This window comes from Euprymna scolopes, chromosome 12 (assembly GCF_053919585.1).
Source record: "Euprymna scolopes isolate OS-2025 chromosome 12, ASM5391958v1, whole genome shotgun sequence".
Classification (NCBI taxonomy): Eukaryota; Metazoa; Mollusca; class Cephalopoda; order Sepiida; family Sepiolidae; genus Euprymna; species Euprymna scolopes.
The window spans coordinates 49,938,424-49,958,058 of NC_136493.1; the positions used below are offsets into that span (position 1 = coordinate 49,938,424).

General features: G+C 35.7%; 1 protein-coding gene across 4 annotated transcripts in view; it reads right to left on the reverse strand.

Moving 5' to 3' along the window:
- Positions 1–19,635, reverse strand: part of LOC145291281 (uncharacterized) — a 682,583-nt gene that overhangs the window by 54,981 nt on the left and 607,967 nt on the right. For all 4 annotated transcript variants that reach the window (XM_080136928.1, XM_080136924.1, XM_080136927.1 and 1 more), the window contains exons 17-18: positions 9,901–10,102; positions 2,516–2,648 (exon numbers count right to left, since the gene is read on the reverse strand). In XM_080136928.1, the coding sequence (XP_079993054.1) occupies positions 2,516–2,648; positions 9,901–10,102 (335 nt within the window). The remainder of the gene's footprint in view (positions 1–2,515; positions 2,649–9,900; positions 10,103–19,635) is intronic.

Here is a 19,635-nt window from a genome sequence, read left to right on the forward strand (position 1 = left end):
ATAAGTTCATTGATCCAAACGAAACCGGCTAAATCTTCTGTTTGATTGTCTTTTTTTTTTCTTCATGTGTTTAATTTTTTTTATTTTATTCAAATTCAAATAGCACACAAGAAAATTTTCTACCATCGGAGCATTGTTATCAAATGAAGCCCGTGTATCACTGTAATAACTAATTGTTTGTATTATCACACACACACACACACACACACACATATATACACACACACTGAATTCCCGTATCATATAAATATATATATATATATTGGAGTCCCATATCAAAACAACACGTCCCATCCAAAACCGATATGCAAATTATGCACTATCAGATGTTTTGCACAATACCTATAGTTCTATCATCTGTGAGCACTTAATAAATAATCGTGTCTGTGCCTCGAACTTCAGTGTTGACTTGTTCTCCGTTTTGAGCAGGTTACACTCTCCCTTTCATTTGAAACTTTAAGAAATTATCTATATTATATCCTTAAGACCTTCTTCTTGCAAACAAAGAGAAAGATTTTTACGACTTAATGTAGTCTGATTCTGTCCCTGTTTTTTTTTCTTTTCCACTTGTCTTCCACCATATTTCCAACTCATATATTATTTATTAATCGTTATTAACCTCGCTTTTTTGTTCTATTGAGCGGGGTTCAAAACCAGTCAGCTAGTTGTTTAATTTTTTATTTTTTAATTCGTCATAATTAATAAATTCAGTCTATACATAGCTATTATTAAATTTTGTACCCCCAGAAAGATTATATATATATATATATATATATATATATATATATATATATATATATATATATATATATAGTGACGCCAAAAAGAAAGTCTGCACTTGCCATTTTTTCTAAAAACAGCAAATTTAAGCTAGATTGAATGTAACTGTTTAAACAACCTATATCTCATTTTATTCGCCTTTTATTCTTCTATAATTTTACCTGTTCATATTTGACTTTTAATTGAAGTATCCTAGTGTTCACGTCAATTTGAAAAAAAAATTAACTTCAAACTGAGAAGGCCAAAAGAAAGTCCGCACAATGGAGAATTGTTATTTAAATTTAACTTTAGAACACGAATGCAATACAAATACAACAGGAACACAATGAACAAGTTATTACTTAGGACCATAGCCCTTTTGCAATTTGACAGCCTGCAATCTCTTGAGTATTCCTTGTATTAGTCTGCGGCAATACTCTGATGAAAGAGCATCCCACTTCTCTTTAATTTTTGTCCAAAATTCTTCCAGATTTGAAATTTTATCATTGCATAGCTGTTGCTCCATGTAATGCCATACGTTTTCAATAGAAATGAGGTCTGAAGATTGTGCAGGCCAATCCAAACACTAAATATCGTGCTCTTCCAGGAACCTCTTGACATTGCCAGCTGTGTAAATGGGAGCATTATCCTGCATGGAGATAGGATTATCATCCAAATTCCGGCCAAAGTTGGATAGAAAATACTCAGTCAACATATTAATGTACTTGGTCGAATTAATTCGAACTTGCAAGCGAACTATAAGCCCTGGACGATTGGTACCAATAACACACCACACCAAACTGAACCTGCACTAACTTGCAGCATTGAAACTGTGCACCTAGGGTTAAATTCTTTGTCCTTCCCTCAACGGACATACTGTCTACCATCACTGGCTAGCCTATTGAACTCGCTTTCGTTGCTAAAAAGCACTTTTGACCAATAGGAAGAGTCAAGGTCTTCATTGCATCTGACAAAGTCCAGACGGCGCTTTCTGTTTTTTACAGAAATCATTGGCTTATATCTTGCAACACAGTCTTGAAAATTAAATTCCTTCAATCTGTTCTTAACTGTAGAAAGAGAGCACTTTTTAACAAGATTGAACTGTTGTTGGATTTGGGGAGCCGTTTCAAATCTGTTTCTGAGACTGTGGGTCTTGATAGCATTGTCTTCCCTGTAAGAAGTAACTCTAGGACGACCAGATTTAGGGTCATCACGAACACTGCCGGTGTTTTGGTGTTTTTGCATAATCATTCGTACCGTTTTTTTTTTTTTTTATCACATTTCAGTCTGTGGCCGATTAATCATGGTACTTGGTTTGGTTGTATTGTTTTATGTTAAATCAATATTTTTTAATTTATTTAATGCTAAAAATCTGGTCATTTTGGTAAAAGCTTTTTATGGTTCAAGTTTTTATTTCTTCAAATATTTAGTCATAATGTTTGGTTTGGTTGTTTTGTTTCATGGAATAGCAATCCTTTTCAGGTGAAGTCATTTTGGTAAAAAGCTTTTATGCCTCAAAATTTTTATATCTTCAAATATTTTTCATGGTCTGCGGTTTGGTTGTTTTGTAGAGGAAAATTGTTGCTTTTATTTTTGGCTTTGCAGAACATGAATGAGTTTTGCAAAGGGAAAGGAAAAAATAAACAATAACATCAATGTTTGGTGCATTCTAGGTTAGGAAGCTGGTATCTTCAGATCTGATAGCACCAGTCTAACCTATGGAGATGAAAAGTTTAAAATAGTGACGTGCACTTACCTTGCCTGAAGATTTGATTCCTTTGAAAACACATAGAAAGACAATGACCCAGCATAGAAGAAGACATAATGCTAATTGCCATCGTACTGGTCCAAGAGTTCCGATGTTTTTACTCGTATGTAAAACCCATATACTGGAATAAACAAAAGAAAGAAGGAAAAGGTTTGAGTTTGATCACGTGACTTTTTTTTCAAAACGTTCATGTTAAACTTACATGCAGGCTAGATTGTATAGTCTAACTTTTTTTTCTATTTTTTTACACAGGAATTACCACTTCTCAAGGCCCGGAAGCCACTCGAGAATAAGGGTTAATGGGTATACATTAGTCATTGTGATTATAGCGTAGTAAACATAAATAGTGGGAATTTTGTAAATTGGATTACTTAGGGGGACGGTTCATCAAGAACTTGTTTACATTGAACTTGAAGACAATCAAATCGTAGTCAGCGGGAAAGCAAGCAATCGGAAGAGAGTTCCACAGGCGTGCAGTTCTAAGAAAGAAGCTTTGTTTATAGAATCTACATTTAGGTTTAGGCACGGATAAAGAGTGTGGGAAATTATTGGTAGTAGTTCTGGCTAGACGAGTGTTTTTCGTGAAAGTTTGGCGAGGGGGGAGAGACAATAGATTGAAGCTCAGATGAGCACCTACCATGAAAATAACAATAAAGCAGAGACAGGCTCGCAACGTCTCTTCTGTGTGAAAGAGGTTGCAGGGAAGAGAAAAGAGCATCTCCCACTAAGCTACGAAGCCTATTTTGAACTCTGTCAAGGCAGGATAAGCTGCTTTTAGCATCTCAAGCCCAGATGTGGCAACGGTACTCCATCATTGGACGTACCTGGCTTTCATATAGGTAGAGAATTGCATCAGGAGTGAGATATCTACTGGAGCGGTAGAAGGATCCTACCATTTTCTCAACGATCTTGGCAACGGATTTGATATATGTGTTCTATTTCAGATCAGGAGTAAAGGTCAAGCCCAGAAGCTTGTCAAAACATGAAGCCTCCCGAAGACGAGAGCCGTTCATTTCAATTGATGCCAGATGGGTAACAGAGCATTGATGATGTAAACATAGAAGCTTGGTTTTAGATGCATTAAAAGTAACCAGTCATCTTTTTCCCCATTGTACCACATGCTCAAGGTCAGAGGAGAGAGAATCAGATAGAACTTGGTCGTTTATGGTCTTTGATAGATGGTGGTATCGTCAGCATAGATGTCTACGAATGATGTAAGGATGTGATTTGGAAGATCAATTATGTAGATCAGGAAGAGTGAACAAGAACTGATCCGCACACAGACATCTATTCTCCCTCGTATTCTGCCATTATTTTTATGCTTATGTGCTAATATTTTTTATTTCATATTTTGTGGGTTGTTGAAGTGAAGGAACTGATGCTTTTCTAGAAAATAGAGAAAATTAAGTATTGAGCACACACACCTAAAATGTTGGCCATGGAAACAATCCTCTTCTTATTCAAATGCTACGAGTTCTTCAGAGCACATTCCATTAAAATACTTGTAAAACACGCACTAGATGCAAGATTGTGGAGATGGGACAGGGGTTGGAGCTTGGTTGATAGTGTACAGCATATTAGGTTGGAAACTCTTATTTTGGACCCTGTCTAAAAGAGAGAGACTAGTGGTAGCACCAGCCCAGATATGTCAACAATATTCAATGCATGGGTGAATGGTGGCTTTTTTTTTAGAGATACATTAGGTAAGGTGTGAATAGTTTTCTAGCACGGTAGAGGGAGCCCACATTCTTTCTAGAAATCTTGGCAATGTCCTCAATATATTTGCTCCAATTCATTTTGCTTGTGAACGTTAAGCTATGAGTTTGAAGAGCTTTCAGGTAACGTATTATTAGTCATGGCAATCAGTGGTTGAGAAGATTTCTTCTTGTAGTTGTTAAAGGAAAGAAGCTTAGTCTTAGTAGCATGAAAAGTTATCCTCCATTTACATCTCATGAAGAAAGATTTGGCACGATGATGCTTTCCTATACATGAGACTGCGGACACCTACCTATAGGACAAAGATCCATATTTTTATAGTAATAGATAGTGTTATGTAATCGCCAGGCAATGCAGACTATAAAGCATTTATTCAGTTATCTATCTATTTATCTAATTGTTTTTATATCTATCAATTGTTCATATATCTAGTGAAGTAAACAATAGAATGAGTTGTGGGAACCGATTAGTTGAGCGAGATGCAGGTGCAGAAAGGGTCAAATGGTCTTGCTGTGGCATGAATCAAACTCTGTGACTGATTAAGTTGCACTGGAAGGTATGCCAACGGGGACTGGATCTGACGTGTCAGGAGTTCCGGTTTGAATAAACTGAGTTAATTTTAGTGAGCTTGTTCTTAGATGCCGAAGAGACACGATGGGGTAAACAGGCTTCCTATAAGGGGGCAACAGTTTCCAAATGGAACAACAAGCAAAGACCATCATTCACTCCAGTCTGCTGTGATGAAACGCCTGGGAGTGAATAAAGAAAATATATATAAAGCAACCATTCGCCTTGGGTTCCTGTCTTGCATGCATCTTTGTTATAACAGAACTAGCTCCACCCTCCACCAAGACATTGGTTGGGGGGGGGGGACCCGTTGCCCGAATGTTGGTTAATGTGTGCATTCGTGTCTGGACTACCGCAACATGTTAAACATGTATTATGTACCTCATCCAGAATGGAAACAATGAGTGTGGAACAATTGTTGACCCGAACAAGAACTATAATAATTGACCACAACGGCCGTGCAGAATTGGCTGCTGCTATGTCTGCCAGATGATCACCTACAGAATCAAATGTGCACTGTGATGATGAAAAATTTGTTTGCTACAGGTGTGGTGGTCACAATCACTTGGCGAAGGACTGCTTACAGAATCACCAAAAGAGCTTGAACAGTTGGGCACGCAAAGTCCGTCATGAGATATGTTGCTTCAGATGCAGTGGCCTCGGACATATATCATCATGGTGTCAGGGAAACGCTGAAGGGGAGGAGGCAGCAGCATTAGTCTCCTTCCCGACAAACTAAACAATGAGACTCTTCCCTCTATGAAAGTATGTGTAGATGGGCAAGAGTGTATGGCGTTAATTGATTCTGGGTGTTCACAGACTTTAGTGAGTAAAGCTGTGTGTCACTTTTGGAAGCAGAAGCCAGCAGGGGTAATGACAGCCTAAGGAAGGACATTGAATTGCCAAGGATACAGCAGAGTAAATGTAGAGGTTAGCTGAGTTCCTGCTGTCGACATTGAGGCCTTGGTGGTGCATAAACAACTGTTGGGTTTTGATCTACTGCTGGGAATTGATGTCATCAGAAAATTCGGTGAAGTTCATTTCACAAAATCAGGCGGAGAATGTTTTGGAGGCTTAAACAAATGTGCTGCCATCTCTATCGATGAGCTGGACTTAAGCGTGACTTATGACCGCATTAATAAAGAATGGACTGCATCATGGAAATGGGCAAATGGTTGCTCTCCCAGTAAATTGAACAACAGTGTGCAAGAATACACAATGCCTTGTCATGCCAGGGATGCCTGTGAGAAAGAAATTCAACGGTGGCAGCAGAATGGATGGCTGGTGCCATATTCAGAAGAACTTGGCCCACCCAAAGGCCTAATTCCCGTAATGGCAGTCGTACAGGAGCAGAAGCACAAGGTATGTCCAGTTCTTGATTACCGGAAATTAAATGAATTTGTGGATGCCTTCACTGCCAATGCAGAAATGTGCGCACAGAAACTAAGAGAGTGGCAATGACAAGGAGTTAATGTGTCGCTTATGGATCTGTAGAATACATATCTTCAAATCCACGTTGACAAAGCATTATGGCCATTTCAAACAGTTATTTTCAGGGGCCAGCGCTTTTGTCTCACACAGTTGGGATTCGGGCACTAGGGGACGTGCTGTATAGATACCATGCATGAATCAAAGGTATCGAAGCTAACCCACTGCCCAAACCAGAAGTGACTGGAGGGAAGTATGAAAAAGAAGACATCGTTTGGGTTAAAAATCGACGTGGCAAGTGCACAACCAAATATAACACTGGTCGGGTTACTGAAGTGATCAGCCTGCAGTCTGTGAAAGTTGATGGGATGCCTAGGCACGTTAAAGACCTTCGACCAGTAACTAGGACGCACTTGTCACGTAATGACAGTGATTCTTAAGACAGTGAACGGCTAATCTATTTTAATTCAGATCCACTTGAGAATGATTCTGATGCTAGCAATCTCCCAACTGATGAGGTGTCTACTGAAAGCCCACCCACAGATGAGCGTATGCACGAAAGTCAGGGCCATGTTATTCCTCTTCGAAGAAGTACCCGACAGAGATGGATACTACCCCCTTTCCCTGTTTGTGATCATGAGATCCGGGTAGATGTGGGGAAAACCGTAACTTACCTGAATAGCACGAGTTTCGTGTTTTTTTCCTCTAAGAAAAGAAAAGTTAAAATGCCGACGTCGCATTTATATGTATGACGGTCATGCAAATTTACGTGTGAGATATGCAAATTAGAGACAAGGGAATTTGTTGAACGGGTATAAAAGAGGAAGGGAAAAGAACCACCGGCGAGTGGGAAGACAGCATGTTGGGAGAACGCGTGTCAAACCGAAACTATTGAAACTAAATCAGAAAAAGACAGAACAACAAATTTGACTCGGTTCAAATACTGTAGAACATACTATAACAGTAGAAGTTCTTCATCCTTGATAGACAAAGTGCGTGAATTTAGAGGAGGGACTATGTTAAAAAATAATAATAAAAATACAACATTTGTATTGGTTCTCATTGTATGGAGTAATGAAAATCGCTAAAGACGACATGAAACTGCCTACTAAGGAGCAAAAAAAAAACAAAACAAAAAAAAACCCAACCACAATAACAAGAAAAAAAAAAAACACTTGAAGGTAAAAAACGCTTTTTTAGAACTGCACACCTGTGAAAATCTCTTTCGTTTACCTGTTTTCTAGTTGATTACAATATGGCCGTCTTCAAGTCCAATGTGAACAAGTTCTTGATGAGCCGTTCCACTTAAGTAAACCAATTTTACCAATTTTACACTTCTAACGATGACTGTAATATTGTCCTTTTGACCACTGTACACTCTTTAACCCATATCCTCGAATCGCCCCTGAGCCTTGATAAATGATGATTCCTTTGCAAAAAAAAAAAAAAACTGCTAGCAAACGATAAAAGTTAGATGGATTGATTCTGACTTATGAAACAGCAATTCTTTTTCCTTTGTCAAACATCACTTGGAATGTGAGGACTAAAGGACAAAAGAGTTATGAGGTTGCCAAAAGTAAACCCAATGTCCACTTTTTGATCGCCCTTTATTCAACCACATGCGGCTTGATAAATATTGTTTTGTAGCCAACGAGTCTCTCTACCGTGCTAGAAAACTACTTACACCTGAAAGTATCCTGTACCTTTATGAGTCCATCAGTCGCCCATGTATGGAGTAAATGTTGTCACTTGGGCTGGTGTATCTGCTACTTGTCTCTCACTCCTAGACAGGGTTCAAAAGAGAGTCGCCAACCTGATAGGTCCTGAACTGTCATCTAAGCTTCAACCTCCGTCTCATCAACGAAATGTTGCATCCCTCTGCCTGTTCTATAAGTACTGTAATGGTAAATGTGCTGACGAACTGCAAGCACTTGTATCCCCTCGACGTGAATACCCCCGACTAACCCGACAAGCAGCTAAATCCCATTCCTTCACAGTAGAGATCCCTAGATGTAAGAAAGCCTTCTACTCCAATAGTTTCTTCCCCAGAACTGCTAGACTTTGGAACTCTGCTTTCCCAACTGTACTGACATGCAGAAGTTCAAGTGTAATGTGAACAGACATTTTGCTGCTCAACTCCCTACATAGTATCTCTGCAACTTATGTCCCCGATAGTAGCCCCTACATCAAAGTGGCACTGTGCCTTGTTTGGGGTGAAAATGGAATAAAATAAAAAAAAAAAAATAAAAAAAACAACAAAAAACAAAAAACAAAAAATTAACTTCATAATTTTCTATTTAGAAAAAGTTTGATTTTCTTTATTTTTGTGATACACATGTATAATACTATTTTTATGCAAAACCCAAAGTCCTATGAAGAAATTCTGCAGAAATAAGCAGGCCCCTCATTGGTTGGTTTGTCCGCCCACAATTTTGTTTTAACCATTCAGATTGCTTGTTATTTACTAATTGCCAAGGATGTGCTTGGCGCTAAATTTATCCTTTCAGATCAGATTTGACACAGACATGGATTGAAAAGGATGTTCGAATTCTTACTCGACACTTTAGTCTCAAATCACTTGGTCTCATTGAGACGTTTTAATGCTCTAATGTGGGGCGAAATGTTATTATCATTTGCAATCACCAATGCTCTTATGTTGGGCGAATTATTATATTATCACATGCTGTTGTGCTCTGTGAATCAATTGACTTTCATCATTACAATATAATGTCTACCAGAGACAAAATTAAGGTCTACAGTTTGACCTGTCATTTGTCCGCCATTTAAACAGTTATCTACAGTGGACTTCTCGAGGCTACCCGACTTGCAGTAACCATCTTGGAAGATATCACTCAACTGTTCAACATGCGCATCGTTCCTCGTCGGCGGAGTTTTGTACCCATCTTTTATCAAAGATGAACCATTACCCTTTTGGGGATGTTACCAGCCCATTACGGCAGATAGCAGAAGATATAACTCTGATATTTCTTTTGAAAATTGGATCTTTTTTTTTTTTTTTGCTTTAATAAAATTCATGTTGAAGTTTAAAAGGTGAGCCTGTTGTAATTTCTGATTGATTTTCTTTCATTCTGCCCGGGGCAAAACCTATGCGAGAGAAATTCACACACCTAAAAAAAGAAAAAAAAAAAAGGTTCTTTTGAACTTCTTGCTCCTCTGCCACTTTATGATAACTATGAAATACATAAAGCTGCTGCTGATGATGGAGGAGGAGGAGGAAAGGTTGAGAATGGCTGCTCTGGACAATCCTTCTAAGACACAAAAGGAAAATAACGAATTCTGTACAAATCCGTGATAACCTCGCAGTTTAACATTAAAACCATCATTAAATGCGCTGTTAATTCTAACACGATTTTAAGTATTTCGGTTCGTTGCTGGAACAACCTTGACCAACCACTTGTCCCTAATTTAGTAAGTCCATCAAATAACATCTGGCTCTGTCAAAAGCTTTCTCCAAACCTACAAAAGTAAAATACAGGCTCTTTGTCTTATCAAGATATTACTCCTTGTGTAGAAATAACTATTTTATCTGTAGTATTTCTTTACTGCAGTTTCATGGTATTACCAATTATCGAAAGTGAGGTTAGAACTTTCATTTTTAAGAAAAAGATAAAAAAAAGAAAACAACAACAGAATTAACTTACTAGAAATATTCTTCACTTGGACTGTTAAATGTGACATTGGCTTCCAAGCTGCCTGCTGAAGAATTTTCCGCAAACAAAGAGAATGAAGCGTTCCACATACAGTTGATGGGTACGGATATATTTGACAAATTCAGTTCATGATCTTTGGAGTGATTCATGACGTCTGAACAATTTGGTATCTGATATTTCTCAGCTTTACAATCTGCAATAGTAAAAAAAATAAATGATTCTGATATTTCTCAGCTTTTCAATTTGCAATAGTAAAAAAATAGATAATTCTGATATTTCTCAGCTTTTCAATTTTCAATAGTAAAAAATATATATAATTCTGATATTTCTCAGCTTTTCAATTTGCAAGAGTAAAAAAATATATAACTCTGATATTTCTCAGCTTTTCAATTTGCAATAGTAAAAAAAATATATAATTCTGATATTTCTCAGCTTTTCAATTTGCAATAGTAAAAAAATAGATAATTCTGATATTTCTCAGCTTTTCAATTTGCAATAGTAAAAAAATATATATAACTCTGATATTTCTCAGCTTTTCAATTTGCAATAGTAAAAAAAATAGATGATTCTGATATTTCTCAGCTTTTCAATTTGCAATAGTAAAAAATATATATAACTCTGATATTTCTCAGCTTTTCAATTTGCAATAGTAAAAAAAATATATTATTCTGATATCTCTCAGCTTTTCAATTTGCAATAGTAAAAAAACTATATAATTCTGATATTTCGCAGCTTTTCAATTTGCCATAGTAAAAAAAATATATTATTCTGATATCTCTCAGCTTTTCAATTTGCAATAGTAAAAAAACTATATAATTCTGATATTTCGCAGCTTTTCAATTTGCCATAGTTACAAAAAATATATAACTCGGATATTTCTCAGCTTTTCAATTTGCAATAGTAAAAAAACTATATAATTCTGATATTTCTCAACTTTTCAATTTGCAATAGTAAAAAAAAATATATAATTCTGATATTTTTCAGCTTTTCAATTTGCAACAGTAAAAAATATATATATATAATTCTGATATTTCTCAACTTTTCAGTTTGCAATAGTAAAAAAAAATATATAATTCTGATATTTCTCAGCTTTTCAATTTGCAACAGTAATATATATATATATATATATATATATATATATATATATATATATATATATATATATAATTCTGATATTTCTCAGCTTTTCAATTTGCAATAGTAAAAAAACTATATAATTCTGATATTTCTCAGCTTTTCAATTTGCCATAGTAAAAAAAAATTATGATTCTGATATTTCTCAGCTTTTCAATTTGCGACAGTAAAAAATATATATATATATAATTCTGATATTTCTCAGCTTTTCAATTTGCAATAGTAAAAAAATATATAACTCTGATATTTCTCAGCTTTACAATTTGCAATAGTAAAAAAATATATAACTCTGATATTTTTCAGGTTTTCAATTTGCAATAGTAAAAAAATAAATAAATCAGTAATTTAACAATTATCTAAACTAATGTTACATAATAAAAACCATGCACAAAGTTAAGAGGTCAAAAAGCCAGAGAGTAACACCAGGTAATAGTCGCAAAGCACTTGGTTTCCAAGCAATACTCTATGTCTCTTGCTCTTAGCTTGTGAGATTTCACGCAGATAAAATAAATTAAATTAAGCTTTTATATCCATAACCTGGGTTCACAACGACAAAGGAGGTGATGATGATGGAAATGGAGATAGGTGTATGTGAAGTATTTGAGCATGCACGATGGTGGAATATATAACACTGATAATTGTCTCTAATTTTAAGGTGTATGCTTTTTTAAAACACAAGGGACGTATTTTAGAATAAGAGGTTCAATACTCAATTTGTAAGATTCCTGTTCCATCTTTAGGCTGTGATTATCGATCTCTTTATCCCTTCCTCTCTGCTATACTGGTTATTTATTTGTTTCCATTGAAACAAAATGTGACACAAGGTCGGTTTAATGTGGGAGATAACCAGCTCCCCTCAAAATGGGAATTCTGCAAAAATAAAATGGCCTCAGTATAGGAGGGTTTCCCCCTCTATTGACTGAGGACAATTTATTTGAGTGCAGCATGTAGCAGACCAGGGTATAATACCCTAGCTCGCCACAAGAAAATAATGAAACGAATGGAATTGAAGGAAACAAAGACTTAATTGATTGATAAGATAATCGTCGTTTATTTGTTGTTGAAAAAATGAACGTTTTAGTTATAGCATGTGTTCATGTCCACGCGTGTGTAACCAATGTTCGTTGCGGGGTTGGTGTTGTAGCAAGAATAGGAAATGTGTGTTCATCTCACTACCGTTTGTTCGCGCGTGGGAAGAGAAATGAGTGTTGTAGTGAAAAATGGGAATGATAGTCCAGCGTGTAGATAAAAAAGTGGATAGAGAGTTGACATCAGTTAGTAGTCAGCTACGCGAAGGTGTTCTCAGGGACCAGCAATAGATAGAGAGAGAAAGAGTGAGAATGTGTACCTATGGTCTGTTAGCTCGTGCCCCATGCATAGTAGTAAGGGGGCGTGACGCACGCGGTTCGGTTCGTAGACCGACCAGCACGGAAGCTGGGCCGGAAAAGGAAGAGCCGGTTGTTACTCTCTCTTTTATACTCGTTTCCAGTGGTCTTTTGCGCATGTGTATATTTCCTTAGAAAACGGAAGTGACGTCGTCCATGTGTGAGTACATATGTGTGCGTTAGCGTGTGTGTATATACACGTGAATGTGAGTGTATGTACGCGAACGTGAATATGTGTACGTGTGTGTACGTGGGCGCGTATCTTTGTGTGCACGTATGTAAATGACATAGCTTGAAATGTGAATGTGTGTTTTTGCGTGAGGCTTGAAAAAGGCTCGTACAAGCATCTGTGCAGACACCACACTTTAGTGACCAGCCCAGTAAGTACCGCTACTGCTATACTGATAAGTGATTTAGAATGGAGATCAAGCTGAATAAACCTCATCTGTCTTCCATTAGTTTTTTTTTTTTTTGACTTAGTTCCTTTGAAAGTATAAATAAGCAACTTTGATTTCAGGATGATAGGCCATCAGTCTGGAAGGATCACAGATGGAGCATGTATAAGAACAAGCCACTAACTAACAAGTTATGTACAATAACTGTGAACGTTCATGTGTTTTTGTAATAATGACGATAACTTGGTTTTCTACATGCAAGACAAAAGATTGAAATGCAACGTTATTAATAAACTAGCTAGCTTTGCTCCCTGACTATCACTTCGCTATTTAATCCCTACCCATTACTTATAATCATTAAAAATAACCAACGAGAAAAAAAAACCTAATCGATAAGAAAAAGAAGACAAAACTAATCGATAAGAAAAAGAAGACAAAACTAATCGATAAGAAAAAAATAAAGACGAAACTAATGTGCCGAGAAATAATGTTGATGAGGGCAATCGTCTGAAGAGAAATAATGTCATAGCCTATAGGGAAGCAATCTTTTGGTAACGTGTTTCACCGACGAGAAGTTGTTGCTATGGAACTCCATTCATGAAAAACGTTCATGTTTTTTTTTTTTATAATAATAACAACAATTTGGCTTTCTACATGTATGACACAAGGCTGAAATGCAACAGTAGAAGGTTTCTGCATTTTTGTATAAATCTTGTAAATGATTTTTTCTATAAAATGTAGATCTTCCCTTTTTAAGAAAAAAATTTTTTTTTAATCAAATGATTCATAACGTCTGAACGATTTGATATCTCCTATTTCTCAGCTTTACAGTCTGCACCAATAAAAAATAAATCCATAATTTAATGTCAAAACTAAGAATTTGATTGACTAATGTGTATACTTTTTCTAACATTGATGCTTTTTGTTTTTCTAATTCCTTTTGCAAAATTAATTATGTTCTGCAAAACCCAAAACAACAACCCATCTTTTCTCCCTTTTCCTTTTTCCCATTTCCCCTTTCTCTTGTGCGAGCCTTTTCTAGTCTCGCACAAAAACACACATTCACATTTAAAGCTATGCCATATGCATACGCACACACAAACATATGCGCCCACGTCCACACACGTACATATATTCACGTTCGCGTACATACACTCACATTCACGTATATATACACACATGCTAACGTATACACATGTACTCACACATGCGCACACGAACGCACACATGGACGACGTCACTTCCACTTTCTAAGGAAATATACACATGCGCAAAAGACCACCGGAAACGAGTATAAAACAAAGAGACAAGCTGTTTCTAACCCTTTTAAGCTGGTCAGTTGGTCTATGGACCGAACCGCGTGCGTCACACCCCCTTACTACTATGTATGGGGCACGAGCTAACAGACCGTAGGTACACATTCTCACTCTTCCTCTCTCTATCTACTGCTGGTCCCTGAGAAAACCTTTGCGTAGCTGACTACTAACTGATGTCAACTCTCCATTCTTTGTCTTTGTCTACACGCTGGACTATCATTCCAATTTCCACCACAACACTCATTTCTCTTCCCACGCGCGAACAAACGATAGTGACCCGTACTTGAGATGAACACACATTGCCTATTCTTTCTACAACACCAGTCCCGCAATGAACATTGGTTACACACGCGCGGACATGAACACATGTTATATCTAAAACATTCTTTCAACAGTAAATAAACGACGTTTATCTTATCCATCAATTGAGTCTTTGTTTCCTTCAATTCCATTCGTTTCATTATTTTCTTTTGGCGAGCTAGGGTATTATTATATCCTGGTCCGCAACACTCTTTTTATCAACTCAACTTTCTGACTGGTTTCCTAACTTAAAATGTACCAAACTTAAATACTGTAACCCTTTTCCCTCTCCCATTGCAAAACTCATTCATGTTCTGCAGGGCAGGGAAGAAATAACGATAAAATCTACCATAAAACAACCAAACCAAAAACTACAAACTAGTGATTGAAGAGCTTAAAGAATAAAAACATTCTACAAAATAACTGGATGCAACATGAATATTTATAAGGGACATAACTGCGTCTCGAACCGGATACGAAACAGGATATAAAAGAGCTACCATTTTAAGGTGAGGGCGTCTTGTCTTGTTTTGCAGTTTCGCGTCAGACACTCTACAAGTTTCTTTTCTTTACCTTCATTGACATTATCTAATTTCAAAAGCAAGTAGCCATATTGTATTTTGTATTATTACGAAGTACCAATAAACCTTCTTTGTTACGCATACCACTCGGCATATTTTGTCATATTATTATATACCGTTGAAACCGGATATAACAAATACTATTTCCAGAATAACTGGATTCAGCATTAAATAACCTAAAAGGGGTTCATATGCCATAAAACAAAACAACAAAATTTATTTATTATGTTTTTAAATTTTGAATGCATTTTTTTTTCAATTTTTAAAAAATCATTTTGTAATCTTTTTTTTTTCAATTTAATTTAATTTCTGTTTATTTGCTTGCTTTATTAAAATGGACCATCAGAGGACATTAATATTTCCGACGCCTTTTTCATTTTGCTTTTATTTTTTGTGTTTTTATATTTCTACCAATGAGGTATTATGAAATCTTGTTGAACGAAGTTATAAACGACGAAGAAGAATTCGGTTCTACAAAAGTCTGTAAGAATTCTGCAGAACGAGTGAAATAAATTATTTGCAAATACCAACAGCAAAGGCAGAAATTGTCTCCTCTCAATTGAGAATGGAATCCGTGAGTATTTACGTGACGTTCAAGAGCGAATTAAGTATTTGTGCAGTAAAGCCCGTTCTAACTTATCAAATGGCTGTGAAAGTAACATTTTCTTTCGCACATTTGTTGGTTCACTAGTGAGGAGACCCGGCGTTGCCCGGGATTGAATGATGATCAATGAATGTGTTATATAGCTGTTTCATTGAGAGAGTCTTATTATAAGTGATGCTTAGAAAGAGTCTTATTACACGCGCAGTCTTAGAAGAGTCTTATTAGAGTGTTTGTCGTGGAGAGAGAGTCTTATTACAAGTGATGCTGTTAAGGGAGTTCTAGAGAGGGATGTTGCGAGAGAGATTGTTCGTTCCGTGTTCGTGTTATGATGTTTCATATATATTAAAGTTCATTACTTAGAAGTGTTGATATGTGAAGCTCTTAGAGTGAGGAGATAGTGTTCAGACAGTCTTAGTGTAGATATGAGATGTAGATTCACATTGTGGATATGAGATGTGTATGTCACGACATTTTATAACACAGACATATAATAACAATTCACTTTACCTTTTTGTAAGAATCACAAACACAAAGACGCTTTATCAAAATACATGATGGGTTTATTTCTTCACGACCGGCCGTGATTTTCTCATCAAGAATTCAAAGCTTCACATTTTAGTTTCAAAGTGATCGTCTCGCTTCTAGACGTTCGAATTTCAAACTCCAGACTCTCTCTGAGTTTCTCACTGACTGTCCCTCTAACTAACTAACTAACTCTCACTTCCTATATTGAGAAATCCATGCATGTCCGGCCTCGTGAGCAAAATTCACGTGTTTCAACATGCGCGACTTTGCACGTTTCCTACATTATGATTTCCCAATAACCTATTTTTTCTTTGATATTTTTACAAAGGAATTCAACCTACATATCTAATTTATTTAACCCATATTTTATTATCCACATTCTTTCTAACAATTGAATAGTTTATTTATTATTTATTTCATCAGAATTAACAATTTACTGGACATTCCATTTAAACCTATTGTTCTTTAAAACTTATATCCAAGGTTCGATTTCTGCTTTCTCTCATTTTATTTTCATTTTAAGAAATCTCTCTATTTTTATACTTACATGAAAAGGGGTCAGCCCTTATCATGTAACATCTCTCCCTTCCATATTTCACAAAAAAAATGTATGCATTTTTAAATTTAATACATTTTTTTATTTTTACATCTACACAACCACACGGCTAGAAAGATCAGGCTAAAAAAACAAAAAAAAATCTCTTTCAGTCAGCCCTCCACAGCCGACTTCACAATTATTTATTTTTATAAGAACAGAACCTTTCTGATCTTCTTGGCATTTACTTTTTGGGTGTAGGGTCTTTACCTATGATTCACATCAGCTACTTTCCAGCCACCCATATGCTGCAGACTAGAGGTTTCCACCACTCTCGAAATGGACGACTTCCTTCGTCCCAAAAGTGTCCTGCTCGTCACTTTCCGCATGGTTAGTCTTATCAAGTATGGCTTTGTTTGTTTGTTTTTTTCTATAACTATCTTATACGGGACATACCAAAGCTCATAACCAATCTTCATGGTTGGCTTTAACTATCAAGATATACCTTTTTTTTTCTCTCATACGGATTCACTCGGATTTCCTTGCTTGGATTCTTGAAACTTCGACGAGGATTTAGAAATATCACCCCTAACTAACTAACACCTTTCGCGCCAAACACCTTAATTGCGCTCGAAATTCTATCTAATTGCCCGATTTTTTTGTGATTTTTCTTTTCTCTCACCAGAGCTTCCAAGATCCAGCAGATATATCCCACATTCATGCGTCTCTAAAAAAATACAAGGTTATATCTTTCTTACGTAATCTAAGGCATATTTTTGCCTGTCTCTTACTTCATTAAGCTATATGTGATTGCCTCGGGACTACCTATCATCGGTTTACTGGTCCCCTTAAGAATTTTCGTATTCTTTCCAACGCCTGTTTATTAATTAAGCCAAGTCTTACCATTTGCTTGGAGTCGTTACGTGCAACCAGCTTATTTTAAGCACTTAATTAATCAGGTTCCCAAATTTTTCGAATAGGGGCACATCTTGTGCTTATCAATCCCTACCAAGTCACTTTTCTTGGAGAAAAATTATAGGATCTCTAAAAAAAAAACAACAAAAACTAATTGCTAAAAAAACCATCTTTCTTACGGCTTATCACATCTAAAAACTCTCTAAATACCCGTTTACGTAATTTTAATTCTTGTCTCCCTTCTAAAATTCTAAGTGAATCTGTAAGCCAACCATACGTCTTAACTAGTTTTATTTTCTCCTAGACTGTTTAAATCCAATGTATATTTACTGATAACTTTGAATTCTTGCTGTGAAAATCAATAACATTTACATTAAGTATAAATTTACAATATTGTTTAAAACACATTTTCAAAAGAAAATACCTTAATACATTTAAACATTTTGCAACAAAACACAAAAAAAATAATAAAAATTCGTTACATTATACATTTCAAAAGTCCGTTGACACAAAACAAAAATTTGTCCCTTTTTCAAAGACCAGAACAATTAAATCATACTAAAAAGCCGAAAATTATCACAGTGCATAAATTTGATTTCATTCTGCATCTTTCTTTTTTCTATAGAGTATTTTATTTTATTTATTTATTTTTTTTTTAATAACACAAGTTTTTAAAAGTACATCGGACTTTGACACACATTGTTACAATGTTTGACAGCTAACTTTTAAACAAACTGCTTTGGCCCGCATTTACTAAAAACATTTCTGACACATTTATTTTGTTGTGTGTATGTGCTACATAACAAAAGAATTCATTTCAATGAATTATGCACGATGACTTGTGTTTACTATATTTCCATTCATTACTACGGATTTCTTTTACGGCATATCGGCCTTTTCTTTCTTTTTTTTTTAAAATATTTCTTGTATCTTTTGTTCTTTTGTGTGTTCATTTTTTTTCTTCTATTTTTTTTTTAATACTGCGTATGTGTGCATGTTCTCTTTTTTTTAATTGTTGTTTTATTTCGTTTTGAATTTCTTTTTCTTTTCTACATTCTGTGATCGTCTAGTAAACGTTGTGTTTTTTTTTTCGTGGTAACGCCAGTTTCTTTTTTTTTTTTAACCCACCTTTGCATGAGTGGACTAGTCACGTACACCAAATTATATATATGTTATATAGCGGGGTCTTATTCAGAGAGAGTCTTTGAGTCTTATTAGTCTTAGAGAGTCTTATTAGAGTGTTTGTCGTTGAGAGAGAGTCTTATTACAAGTGATGCTGTTGAGAGAGTTCTAGAGAGGGATGTTGTGAGAGAGATTGTTCGTTCCGTGTTCGTGTTATGATGTTTCATATATATTAAAGTTCATTACTTAGAAGTGTTGATATGTGAAGCTCTTAGAGTGAGGAGATAGTGTTCAGACAGTCTTAGTGTAGATATGAGATGTAGATTCACATTGTGGATATGAGATGTGTATGTCACGACATTTTATAACACAGACATATAATAACAATTCACTTTACCTTTTTGTAAAAATCACAAACACAAAGACGCTTTATCAAAATACATGATGGGTTTATTTCTTCACGAACGGCCGTGATTTTCTCATCAAGAATTCAAAGCTTCACATTTTAGTTTCAAAGTGATCGTCTCGCTTCTAGACGTTCGAATTTCAAACTCCAGACTCTCTCTGAGTTTCTCACTGACTGTCCCTCTAACTAACTAACTAACTCTCACTTCCTATATTGAGAAATCCATGCATGTCCGGCCTCGTGAGCAAAATTCACGTGTTTCAACATGCGCGACTTTGCACGTTTCCTACATTATGATTTCCCAATAACCTATTTTTTCTTTGATGTTTTTACAAAGGAATTCAACCTACATATCTAATTTATTTAACCCATATTTTATTATCCACATTCTTTCTAACAATTGAATAGTTTATTTATTATTTATTTCATCAGAATTAACAATTTACTGGACATTCCATTTAAACATATTGTTCTTTAAAACTTATGTCCAGGGTTCGATTTCTGCTTT